The following is a 13,005-nucleotide window of genomic DNA, read 5'->3' as shown; positions in this document are numbered from 1 at the left end:
ACTGCCATGGAGCGTTCTCAGCCCCATCCCCCTATGTACCCTCCTCCCCACCCCCCACACTCTCCCTGGTCAGCCTGCCACTTTCCTCTTTTCTTGGCTTTACTTTAGTCTCCCGGCACCAACCCAACTCTTGTAGCTGAAATGCTCTATATTTAAGAGAACTAGATTTAGGAACTTTTCTTTCCATTTCATGTTACCTGGGTGATAGTTTCAAGTGAATAACTACCAATAATTAACTGTTGAATATTAATAATATGGGCCTTTTATTTTTAGCTGTCCCTTCTTCACATCTTTGGATCTCTTTCTTGCTAGCAGGAACGAATGCTCATTGTCCTCCCACAGCACTCTTGCTGTTGTATCTGAGCTCTTGAAAGGCTCAGTCCTTTCCACCAGGAAGGGAGCAAGCATTCTGGGAGACTGCACATTACAGCAGCTGTCTTTGTGAACTGGCTGCCTTGTCATGGTCCTTTCCAGGCCCCTGTATCTGGAAACAGGAGAATCCTGACATGTACTAGTACTTTTCTAAGCATCTTTAATTATTATGTAGTTTCTTTTATTATCTTTTTATACCTTTTTTAAATCAAAGGAAGTTCAAAATGGAGGGGAAGGAGTTAAGATGCTAGGATCTCATTTTTTATTCCTGTTGCTAAATTATATAGCATCGGTCTCATCTTGGATTCTGATTTATTTCCTTTCCCAATGTACCATGTGTGTGTATATATATATATATACATATATATATATATATGTATATATATTTATATGTGTGTGTGTGCATTTTTTGAGTGGGGATCCTATGCTCTGAGTAGGCAAAATGGAAGAGAGCCCCCCGCAATAGGATGCTATGCCCCCAGCTAAGGTTCTGCCATGCCTCCCTCTGCTACCTAACAAGGCTAGTGCATAGCCATGTTTTGGGGGGCTTCCTATAACTAAAATCATAATGAATCAGAAAATAATAGGTGTTTAATGTAGCAGGCCTAAACACCCATTTTTCAGATCAGTCTAGCAAACTAATCTGCCATCTGGTGTACTGTGGGGCTAGGTTAGTGCTGGAGTACTACACCTTGGGAATTTCCTTCCTCTTGGGCATCTCCTGGCCATGGGGCACTTCTTGTTACAGAATCCTGACTCTGAGTAAAGGAAAATGCTCAATGAGCTGCTGCCCAGAATTAAACTCTGTTTTTGCATAAACATTCTCTGAAAATTGTTTATGGTAACTTTCCTTTTTTCAGAAATAGTGCTTTTGTGACCCATGGAGGGCCTCAGTTGGTATGATATCCATTGCCATCAGCCTCCTTTTCACTTTTTAACAAAAGGAAAATCCCAACTGTCCACCATGCTGTCTTAGCCACCTGCTAATCTCCTATGATATTTGCATCCAAGATTTGTATGACGTTATGAAGACACACAATATCAGAGTAAAGAGGGCCCTGACTCAATTACTCATGGCTTAGTTTTTAATAGGCATATTTGTATGCTGGCCTTGTTGGCTGAGTTTATCCCCAGCATGACATTTGCTGATGCATTTCATTTCTTCAAGTAGAGATTTAGTATGTAAATGACTAGGGAAGAGGAGGAGGGAGGACAGCAAGAAATGGGAACTAGTGAACCAGGGCTGCTCACAGAAACTCTAAAGTTGAATTCTTTGTTGGCCTATATTGCTACTTTTGAAAGATCAGTTCCTGAGGGCAGTGAGAAAGAGGCCCATTTTGTGGGCAAACTCAAAGTATCTACAAAGCTTCCATTTCTTCTGTCACCAGCTGTGGGGAACACACACACACACACACACACACACACACACACACTCACACTCACACTCTCACACACATACTCTCTCTCTTTCACACACACACACACACACACTCACACACACATACTCATACCCTCACATACACATACACACTCACACACACATTCTTTCAAACACACGTACTCACACACACACACACACACACACACACACACACACGCTCACACACACATACATATTCTCTTTCTCACACACACACTCATACTCTCTCACACACATACACACACACACACTCTCACACACACACACACATACTCATATTCTCTCTCTCTCTTTCTCACACACACACACACACACAGAGTCTCCCTCTCCCTCTCCCTTTCCCTCTCCCTCCTCAGATAGAGCTAGATCAAATCCAGTTACATTGAAGTTAAGGGACTCAGCATATTCTCCCGTATTAGACATTTGGGGCCAATACTGGTTTGGGTTTTTTTGAGGTGGATTATGGCTTGGGCTTTGGTGCACCTGATGTTCTTTACTGGTCAATGGGAACTATGCTAAATGTCTAGAGCTTTGGAATATAGCTTTTGGTATTTGCATTTACTGTGTCCTGAGAATTCTGAACAAAACAACAAAGCTCCCTTGGAAGGGTCTTGCACAGGAGGAGCTGGGAAGCAGTTGAATTTGCTCCCTCTGCCCAACTCCTTACCATCTCCTCTATTCAGAGCTCAGAAAGGGCCAGCCTCTGCAGAGTTTCCTTCTCTCCCACCAGCTAAAATAAAGAAGAGTGAGAACTTGGCTTTCCCAGAACTAAGCTGAGATGCAGAAAATCAGCAAAGGAAGACAAAATAGGGAAGCCTCAGAGGGAAGGCCCGGGTTCAGGTAGTTATGTGAACCTGGGCAAATCAGTGGGCCTCTGAGTGTCTGTGGCAACTCTTGTCTATAAGTTGCAGAAGAACTGATGATCTGTATTGGGGGAGGAAGTTTCCATACTGCAGGTTCTTCCCCTCAGTGAAATCCCAGGCTAGCCTACACTTTGTGTTCTCTTTGAATCCCAGAATGTCCAAGTTGGAAGGGACCTTAAGGCCGTCTTTGTCTGACTGAACAGCTCTCGGCACCGTCCCCTTGAGTTGGTCTCCCAGCCACTGCCAGTGACAGAAAACTGACCCTGTCCCTCAGTGGCCAATTGCAATTGGCTGTAAAGTAGAATTTGTTGTAGATAAAGCAAAATGAAGCCAGCTGTAGTGAGGTTGCCCAGGTGCTAATGGAAGCCGACGGTGGCACAGATAATTACAATAGCTTGAACCCTGTTTTGCTTTACTAGTGTAGAGGAAGATGAAGGTGTTGGAGAAAGCTGTAGGCCTGAGCAGCTGAATGGGAGAGATGAGATGTGAACAGCCAGGTACAAACAAGATACAGACAGGATAGAGCAGAGATAGTCTCAGGAGGAAGGCCCCAAGATTCAAGAGGACCAGGAAAGGCTTCTTACACAAGGTTGGATTTTAGCTGAGACATAACACAAGCCAGGAGACAGACATGAGGAGGAAGAGCACACCAACCATGGGGGACAGCCAACGAACAGGCCCAGTCAGGAGATGGAGTATGAGGAATAGCAGAGAGCCCAGTGTCCCTGGATTGCACGGTCCTTGGAGGGGCGGTGGGGTGGTCAAGTTTGAGAGACAGGAAGGGGGCAGGTGCTTCAGGAAGGGCTGCAAAGGCCAGACAAAGGGTTTTATGTTGGATTCTAGAGGTGATCAGGAGCCATTGGAGTTTTGATTAGGAGGCTGGCATGGCCAGACTTGCACTTACTTAGGAAGATCCATTTGACAGCTGATCAGAGGATGAACTGGAGTGGAGAGGAGCTTGAGGCAGGGAGTCCCAACTAGAAGGCACAGACCTGGGTAGTGACAGCATCTGAAGAAAGAAGGGGGCACATGCAAGAGGTGTCAGCAAGGTAGAAACAGTAGGACTTGGTCATTGATTGGCTATGGGAGATGAGAGAGAAGAGTTGAAGATGACTCCAGTGTTTGGAGCCTGGGTGACTGGACAGATGGCGCTACCCTTCACAGTACCAGAGGGAGAGGGGAAGGTTTGGGGAGAAAGAATAAGCTTCGTTTGACATGTCCATTAGGCAATTGGAGATGAGGAACTGGAGGTCAGGAGATAAGATATCTAGGTTTCTAGTGTAAAAAAAAGTAGCAGTCAAGTTGGAAATATTTGATTTAAAATTAGCTGAGGCTCCAAGGAAGCTGAAAAGAAATGTGTTATTTTATAGCCCCCGATGGCTGCCTGTGCAATGCTTACATCAAACTCAAAGTACTCTTCTACTTTTAGAAGATATTTGGGGGAGGGGTGCAAGAGAGACTTTGGGTAACCAAGATGAAGGAGGGACTGAAGAGCACGCATGCTTGTCCAAACGGGCACGCCTTCATCCTCACTTCCAGATCCTTTCATTGTACCATCAAGGTTGAAATGCTCCCAGTTTGGCCACTTCTTAAAAAGTTGTATATGTGGCACGTGGCCCAAAGCAGGCACCAGTTATAAACAATCCATTTATGTGTTTCAGTTAAAAAATGATCTTTCCCTCAACTTAGCAAAACCATAATCGGCTAAATATACAATATGAGAAGGAAAAATCTTGCAACCTTTTAAATTTAATAAGGTTGAACCAGTAGCCAGGACTAAAAGGATGACATTCTCACTGTTCTTTGCCTTATCAGACCACGCAGAGAGTCTCGTGTTCACCTCTAGGCACCACATTTTTGGAAGGACATCAGCAATCTGGAAAGAATATAGAGATGGGCAACCAGGAGAGTTAAGGGCCTTAAGTGTGGGCTGTATGATCATCTGGAACTAGGAATGTTTAACCCAGAGAAGAAAAGAAGGGGCAAAACATATCCATGCTGTGTCCATGTATTTAAAAGACTGTCTTGTGGCAGGAGAAATCAGATTTTATCTGCTTGGCCCCAGTGGGCTGAGCCAAGACCCATGGAGGGCAGTTGCAGAGAGGCCTAGTTCAGGCTTGTGGAGAAAAGCTTGCCAACAGTTAGAGTCTTCCAGAGTAGAAAGGGCTGCCTGAGGAGGAGGCAGTGGCTTAAGTTTTCTTGACGCCATTTGATTTTTATACCACTTTCAATTTCTGACACCCCCTAAATAATTTAAAATAATTGAATCCTCCAACATAACAAAGAAAAACAGTTAAGCAAAACCCAGCTGTGTCGAACATCATTTGCCACATTCCATACCTGTTGGCCCCACCTGCCTTCCCCAAAGGGGGGAGGATGGCAGTCACACAGGTTTCTTCCACTGCTATCCAAACCCAGGCCCAACTGAGGGGGCGGTTCAGCTGAGGGCTGAATGTCTTGTTGAGCTGTTTTCCTGAAGGTTGAAGGTCCTAGTTGGCATTGAGTACGAACTTCCTGTGCTTGGTTTACCTTGCTCTGCTCCTCTTAGCCTTTGATTGCCCATGTCTCTGGCTTTCTCTGCATTTCAGCTCCAAATGTCAGAGAGGAGCTTCTTGTTCAGGTAGGGGTCAGAGTAGATAGTTCAGGAAGTCCCTCTCAATTCTCAGGTGCAGGATGCCCTGGGAAGTGCATCAACAAACTACATGCAAATTGGGTGGATTTTGGTGGGGGTTTCCCCCCCAAAAATGGATTTTTAAAGAAGTGATTTAGTCAGTGCATAACTTCCCATAGGCTTTCCATACTTCCCCTTTTTATGGCACCAAAAGATTCCTTGCCTTTAATATACTAATTGTTGGGCATGTAGATTGTTGCCCAGATAGTTTGGTTTTCCAAATGGAGCAGCTCTGAATTCTTTGGGGGGGACACTTTTGAGCTAATGTATGAGCAATGACACTTTTGGGTCCACAGGTAGCATCACTTTTGTGCTTTTTATTGGCATTTGCCTAATGGTGCTCCCAAGGGAAGTATGTCCTTATGGGGAAACCGAGAGAAAGGGGTAGAGGTGGATGGGAGGGAGGCTGGTGCTGGGTCCTTCCAGTGCTGTAGGATCGTGTTTGGTTTGGTTTTTTTCAAATTGTTAAATCTGACTTATGATTGCGAGGAGATGTCTAACTCTTCTGAATATTCCCAGAATTTGGATTTGACCAGAATTTAAAAAAACATTTTAGGCTATAGATGTTTGAGTAAGGAAAAATAATAGTTCAGTTGTCTTGAGTCCTACTGAGTTTCAGCATTTCTCTGACTTAATTGATTACATGGTTTCTTTCTTTTTTCATCCTTTCCCTGAGTTAGACAAAAAAGTGGTTTGAGTTTTCTATCCATCATTCTACTGAGATATGAACATTTACTTCTATTCTTATGCAGTTTCTGACTTAACTATGCTATCCCAATGTATACCAAGACATGCCCCCTACATACACACATACATACATGCACGCGTATGCACACACACACACACACACACACACACAGACAAAATATCATGGTCCCTTTTTGTTTTCCCTGAACAGGTCTCTTTAGACAACTGTGTCGAAGTGGGGCGCATCGCCAACACCTATAACCTCACAGAAGTGGACAAATATGTGAACAACTTCATCCTGAAGAACTTCCCTGCCGTCCTGAACAGCGGCGAATTTGTGAAACTCCCCTTTGAACGACTGGCCTTCGCGCTCTCCAGTAACAGCCTTAAGCACTGCAGTGAGCTTGATCTCTTCAAGGCCGCCTGTCGCTGGCTCCGCGCGGATGACCTGCGAATGGAGTTCTCTTCCAAACTAATGAAAAATATTCGCTTTCCCCTGATGACACCTCAAGATCTAATTAATTACGTGCAAACTGTGGACTTTATGAGAACGGACAATACATGTGTGAACTTGCTTCTAGAAGCCAGTAACTACCAAATGATGCCCTACATGCAGCCCGTGATGCAGTCGGAGAGGACTGCCATCCGCTCCGACAGCACTCACCTGGTGACCTTGGGAGGTGTCCTGAGACAGCAGCTAGTAGTCAGCAAGGAGTTAAGAATGTATGATGAGAAATGCCACGAGTGGAAATCTTTAGCCCCCATGGATGCCCCACGATACCAGCATGGCATCGCAGTCATTGGAAACTTCCTCTATGTCGTTGGTGGCCAGAGTAATTATGACACAAAAGGCAAAACAGCAGTTGACACTGTCTTCAGATTTGATCCTCGTTACAATAAATGGATGCAAGTCGCATCGCTGAACGAAAAGCGCACCTTCTTCCACCTGAGTGCCCTCAAGGGCCATCTGTATGCTGTGGGGGGCCGCAACGCAGCTGGGGAACTGGGTAAGTAGGTGTAGGGGAGGAGGTGACTCTCCCTGGCATTGACATCCAGTTCTAATGTAACTGGCTCTCTGAAATGAGAAGCCAAAGCATGGGACTAGAGTTGCATTGTGGGAAATAGAAGGCGATTGCTGTGTGTGTTCCACGATTTACTTCGTTCTATTCACAGCCTTCTGACCAGCTCAATCCGTCTGCACCGTGCTAAGAGAACATTTTCCCTTGATGAAAACCAAACTTGGGCTGCTTGCTCTAAGCTGTCCTTGTGCATTCTACTTGGTTATGTTGCTAACTTCTTTTTTTCTTCCTAAACCATGATTGCTTGCGATTACAGTTTAATATATTGGTGCTTTGGCTGCCTGTAATTAAATATACAAGGTGTAATTTTCTTATTCTAAATGAAATTGGAGTAAGAAGGATTCACAAAAAGGAAATCAGGAAGACTGCAGCTCCTCTTTGGTAACCTGGAAAGAAAGAAAAGGAATCAGTGACAGGTGTATTGCCAATACTATCTCGAGGCATTTTAGTGATTAATGACTGTAGGTGAAGAACTGTTAGTTTTGTCTTAAGCATTTGATTAGTGAACTCGGTTAGAATAAGGTACTGATGTCAACTTGACAGGCCTAGCCTCTGTCCACTGAATCAGGCCGCCTTCCCAAAGAAATGGTCCTCATGTCCTAGATTGCTCCAAGCCCCAGCTTCCTGCTTCACAAATGCCTTTGTTTGAAAGGGGCCCCAGGCAGCGAACACGTGGCCCACCATGTCTCATTGCCACTGTGCCAACCTGTGTTGGTGAATGCTCAGGAGTGCCATCTTTTTCTCTTGCATTATCTTGATTAGCTTCATGAGAGAACTGTGTGTTAGCGGGCACACCTCTTCAGGTGAGTAGGAGGATTTTTGCCATAAACACTGGTTCCCCTTCCATAGCTTCCTCCCTTGGGTGTCCTCTCCAAAGTCCTTTGAAATGAGCATTAATTCATTTGGTGAAAGCCCCCTTGTAAGAGTGCCAGTGGCCTTCCTCAAAACCAGCCTGTACAGTCGGTCCTACTTTTGAGCAAATCCAAGGACTTGACTAAGTAAGTAATTCCTTTGGCAGAATCCTTCTAATTACTCATTTAATGGCCCCCTATCCCTAAAAACAAGATGGAGGCTGGATGCCTTGGCCAGTCCAATTCAACAAACCATTAGTAAGCACTTACTCTGTGAGAATAGCAATGATGCTTCTGCAAAGAAGGCAGCATTCCTCTCAAGGCACTGTATAAATACGTGGCCCAGCTTGGAGTCTCTTAACATTACTTTGGTCTTTGTATGGGCACAGCATTTTGATTTTCTCCTGAAGAATTAAAAAATCACCATTAGACCTTTCTCCGAGTTCCACACTCCAAGTCTGGTCTGCTCCGTGTGTTTGTTATTTTGAATCAAAATGATAGTTGACATGCAAACAGCATTTTATAACCTGCTATAAAGAAAGCACTCTGCATATGTGAGGCCGGTTCGCCCCGTAACAGCCCTGTAAGTCAGTATTATTATCATCCCCATTTTATGGCTGAGAAAGTTGGGGCTTAGGGACATTAAGTGCACTCACTACCTGTATCACCCAACTAGTTGGTGTTAGGGGTAAAATCTGAACCGAGGTCTTCCCTCCAACTCTCTGTATACAAACCATACTACCTTTCTTAGATGTATATAAGCAAGATTTGGAATTTCAAGGTTCCATTGATCTTTGTTCCCAACTCATTACCTATTTATTTTTAAAATCATTTGTATAAGACAGGTAGTGTACTATCTACACACATGCACACATACACACAGTCACCTGCAGGATTTCTTAATTTGGAGGGGCCTTCTAGGCCACCTCATCCAGCTGAAGATTGCCCCAGAATTCCCTTCTGCAATATCCCTGACAAGTGGCCAGTCATCTAGCTGTCACATGAATGCCTTCAGCGACGGGGAGGAGCACACTTCTGCTTCTGCCACAGCCCTCTCTGCCATGTGATACTTCTGACTGTCAGGAAGCTTTTCCTCATGTCAGGCCTACAAATGTATGTGGTTTAACTGTTATCTTAAAAAAGTTTCCATGTTAAAATGGTCTTTGTGTGCTTGAGAGCATTTGAAGCCCAGGCCTTTGGAATACTTTGTCTTCTTTGTGAATTTTTCCTTGCTTGGGTTATCTCATCTGTCCCAAGCCTTCTGCTCTCCTACTCCCAAGGGTGTGTGCTTGGTGATGTCCAGCAGGCCAGGAGCTCCAATCAGCTGGAAAGGTCAGAGGCTGGGTCTTGAGCCTCACGACATGGCCAGTGCTGAGCGCAGAGACCCACCCTCTGGGAGCGCTCCAGGAATAATAAGGACTCCCACTAGCCAGAACTCTTTCCCTCAGCACATTTGAATTCCCTCTTTGGTGTTTTTTATGCACCTTTCTCCAAGCAGAAGCATTTCATTTGAGATTACATGCCTTGTGCCTTCAGCTTCACCAGTAGAATGAGACCCTAAATGCCAATTAAGGCCAATTGGACGTTCAGGCAGAGGAGTGACAGCTTTCAGATTTGGGGTACCCATTACTGGGAAGTAGCTACTGTGAGCAAATCCATGAGCCAGGCTTAGATTTGGAAGGCTCGGGATGCCTGTCTGTCCTATGTCGGGCAGGATGTACGTGCCAGCTGTGGCCTTGGGCCTCTGTTCTCCTGGCACTGTGTGGCATACTCCAGAGAAACAGTCGTGGAACTGAATTGACTGATCTTCCCTTGGGTGAAATCATTGATCTTCCTCCTTTCTCCAGAACAACTTGGAGATCCAGAATGAATTCTAGATCAAGCTAATTTAATTATGTAGTGAAAATCAGCCCTTATTTCCTCAGGAAGACACAGACAGATGGGCTTTGTTTGTTCTGTGTGACTCATGTCAGCACCTCGTCTTTCTTTTCTAATTCCATCTTTTCCGTGGATGTGTTTAGAGCTAAGTACAGAAAATAGCATCCGTTATCCACAAGATGCCACAAGACACAAGCAGGCCAACTTCTTTCCAAAGAATCAGCGCCCTATTTTTATATGTAGCCAAGCATGCTCATGACCTTAGAGCCACATATATATGAACTGACACGTGGACTTGGGCAATCTCCACCATTCTCATCTTCTTTCTCTGGCCTGGGTTACATACAGAATACCCGGTCTGTTTAAAATCTTGCTGATGACTCTTGCTGGAGCATGAATTTGACCCCTTGGTAAGTGGAAGACTCTCAGATGCCCCCCACCCCCTACCCCACAAACAACATTGGAGACCCATCTGTTCCCTGAGATAAAACTGCCTCTGTGGTTCCCTTGTCCCTCTTTTTATTCACCCTCTGACCTTTCTCCACAAGGCCATCCTGCCTCTCTCTTTCTGGTATTAATATGATATTCATAATGATGTTGCCAATGGTGGTGAGCAGCTGGCTATTCAGCCTCCATCCTCACTACAAACCAAACGAGAAGAATAACATCTAACTTGTATGGAGATTGCTATAGATTGGACGTAAGGAGGGGCTTTTCCTTACCAGTAAAGGTCACAAAATTGTGTGGAATTTCTCTTCTTAGAATTCACAGAGTTCAGGACAGCAGCAGGCATCTGGAACAGGATAGGTGAGAGCTACATGTGGGGATGATCTCTGGGCTTCCCTTTCTACCTTCTGTTGGGGGTTGGTCTTTCTGATCAAACTGCCTTTTTCTCTTCTATAAACCAATCCCCTTAATTTCTTTGCTGATGTCATACGGTCATCGATATGCTGGGCCCTCTTGTAAGCATAGCGAGAGGAGAGGGTGCAGTGAACACACCACTGGTCTTGGAGTCAGAGGGACCTGGACAAGTAATTGTACCTCTTTGGGCCTCAGTTTCCCCTGCTGTAAAATTAAATGTCTGGACTGAGTGGCCTCTATGGGTCCTTCCAGCTCTAAGTCTATGCTCCTATAACTCAGTAGCATTTGTTTTATTAGATAGCCCAGAGTCAAGCTGTATAAAGACAGTTGGGAGATAGACTAAAGAAACAGCAGTTGATGACGATAACATTCACTATTTGGTCTTCAAGGACTTGGCAGTTTGTACTTTGCCATGGAAATATCTTCTATTCTTGGGGAGTTGGGCACAAAAATGCTGCAATTTAGTGAAGCAGCAAGGGTCGGAAGGTAGGGTGGGGCAGGCTGGGCTGGGCTGGGCTGGGCCAGGGGTGGAGGGCAAGGCCCTGTCTGGGGTGGTGAACTTGGAGGCACTTTATAAGTCAACAGTGCAGCCTCAGCTGGTGCCACCCTGGGCATCGATCCCTAGGGCCTTAGTATTACTTAACCCACCTTAGAATGAGGTCTTTTGACCTAAGATGGGATTGATTGATTGACTCTCCTGACTAAACCATTCAATGTTGGATGGGGAGGCCAAATTCTACTTTCTAGAAAATTCTTATAGCAAGGTTCCAATGTGTGGTGCCATGATGTGGTGTATGATGATCTGTGAACTCCTGGACAAGGATTTCAAAGCTCTTAACAAAGATTAAGGAAGCCAGTGGGGGTAGTCAAGTCAAGGCAAAAGGAAACCTCAACAACTAGGCTAGTGAATATGACAGAGAGATCACTGGGTGGCTAGCAGAGCCCAAAGGGTAATAATATAACTTTGTTCAGTGTTCCCTGGAGCATAATGTTTCTGACGTGCACAATCCAAAAAGGAGGGAGAAATAAGTATGTGAGCCTTTGAGGCAGATAGCAAGAGGGTGCTAGGCCTCTGCCATCCAGAGACATATGATGGTCTTTGAACTGAGATTTGGGCCCAAAGCCTCTGACCTGACCCTGCCCTTCCTTAAATGGAAGTGACATTGGAAAGGTGCCCTGCCTGTGTCTCCTTTAGAGTCGCTCATCTGCCTTGCCTGGCTTGGAGATTTGTGAATGATCTCAAACATTTTGTGTTCAGGGGAAATCCATTATCACAAGAGAAAATGCACTTTAGTCACGCCCTTGACTTTGGTCTTTCAAGTTTTGCCTCTAATCGTCTTCAAGTCAGGAGCATCCAGTTGGTTCCAAAGGTAGGATCAGTGATTATCTAGATGCCATGGGCAAGCACTCAAGTCCATGTATCCCTGGCATTTGGACTGATCCAATAGGCTTTTGAAGGTGACCCTGGCCACCTCGAAAGCCTGTTTTGTACTGTTTAGCCTCCAGTACTAGCTTAGTTAGGTTGAGATTGAGTAGGGGAACAGAGTTGAGGCCCTTATTAATCCTGGTGATTTTTTAGGGTCCCACTATTTTTATACCAAGTACATAGGAGCAATGACAGTTTATAATGGAAGTGACAAGACATAAGAGAAGCATGTACTAAATGAACAGATCTGGCCTTACACACTATGCATTAGGTATTGAGATAGAGCACTGAGTCGGAGAATGCTGAGAACTCTCTTCTGGGTCTAGTACTTGGGCTAAGTAGCGATATAACATGAGCAAAGTCACTTAATCTCTCTGGGCCTCAGCTGGAAATGAGGAGGTTGGCCTAGGGGACTAGAAGATCTCCAAGGACTCTCCCAACTCAGTGAGTCTAGCTAAATTATTCATGTGATTTCTGGCATTATCATAAGATCCTTTTCAAGGGACCTCTCATGCATAATGGATGTGTTTCTGTTTTGTACGTGTGTGTGTGTGTGTGTGTGTGAGAGAGAGAGAGAGAGAGACCGTTATTCTCGGAAGAAATGACTTGATTATGCAAGTTGAGGTTTTAAAAAGATCTTGTATTCTTCTCACACCAGCCACAGTGGAGTGTTACAACCCGAGGATGAACGAATGGAGCTATGTGGCCAAGATGAACGAGCCCCACTATGGCCATGCTGGTACCGTGTATGGAGGGATGATGTATATTTCAGGTAAAGTAAACGGTACTCATCTGTGAGACTAACACAGTAGAGAGGCTCTGAAGAAAAGGATCCCACCACCTCTCCACTCTCCATGCTTATAGGTAGGAGTGGTTGTACCCACAGGCTGCGACAGT

The 13,005-nt window shown here is 45.0% G+C and overlaps 1 protein-coding gene across 2 annotated transcripts in view; it reads left to right on the top strand.

The window, feature by feature from the left end:
• KLHL13 (kelch like family member 13) overlaps nt 1–13,005 on the top strand; it is a 55,028-nt gene that overhangs the window by 36,083 nt on the left and 5,940 nt on the right. Inside the window, exons 6-8 of one of the 2 annotated variants that reach the window (XM_036740298.1) lie at nt 6,225–7,020; nt 10,584–10,628; nt 12,767–12,880. In XM_036740298.1, the coding sequence (XP_036596193.1) occupies nt 6,225–7,020; nt 10,584–10,628; nt 12,767–12,880 (955 nt within the window). The remainder of the gene's footprint in view (nt 1–6,224; nt 7,021–10,583; nt 10,629–12,766; nt 12,881–13,005) is intronic. The other variant, XM_036740299.1, reaches the window with a different exon arrangement.

Source organism: Trichosurus vulpecula, chromosome X (genome assembly GCF_011100635.1).
Source record: "Trichosurus vulpecula isolate mTriVul1 chromosome X, mTriVul1.pri, whole genome shotgun sequence".
Classification (NCBI taxonomy): domain Eukaryota; kingdom Metazoa; phylum Chordata; class Mammalia; order Diprotodontia; family Phalangeridae; genus Trichosurus; species Trichosurus vulpecula.
The sequence above is the reverse complement of the archived record's forward strand: the minus strand, read 5'-3'. Positions and strand labels throughout refer to the sequence as shown.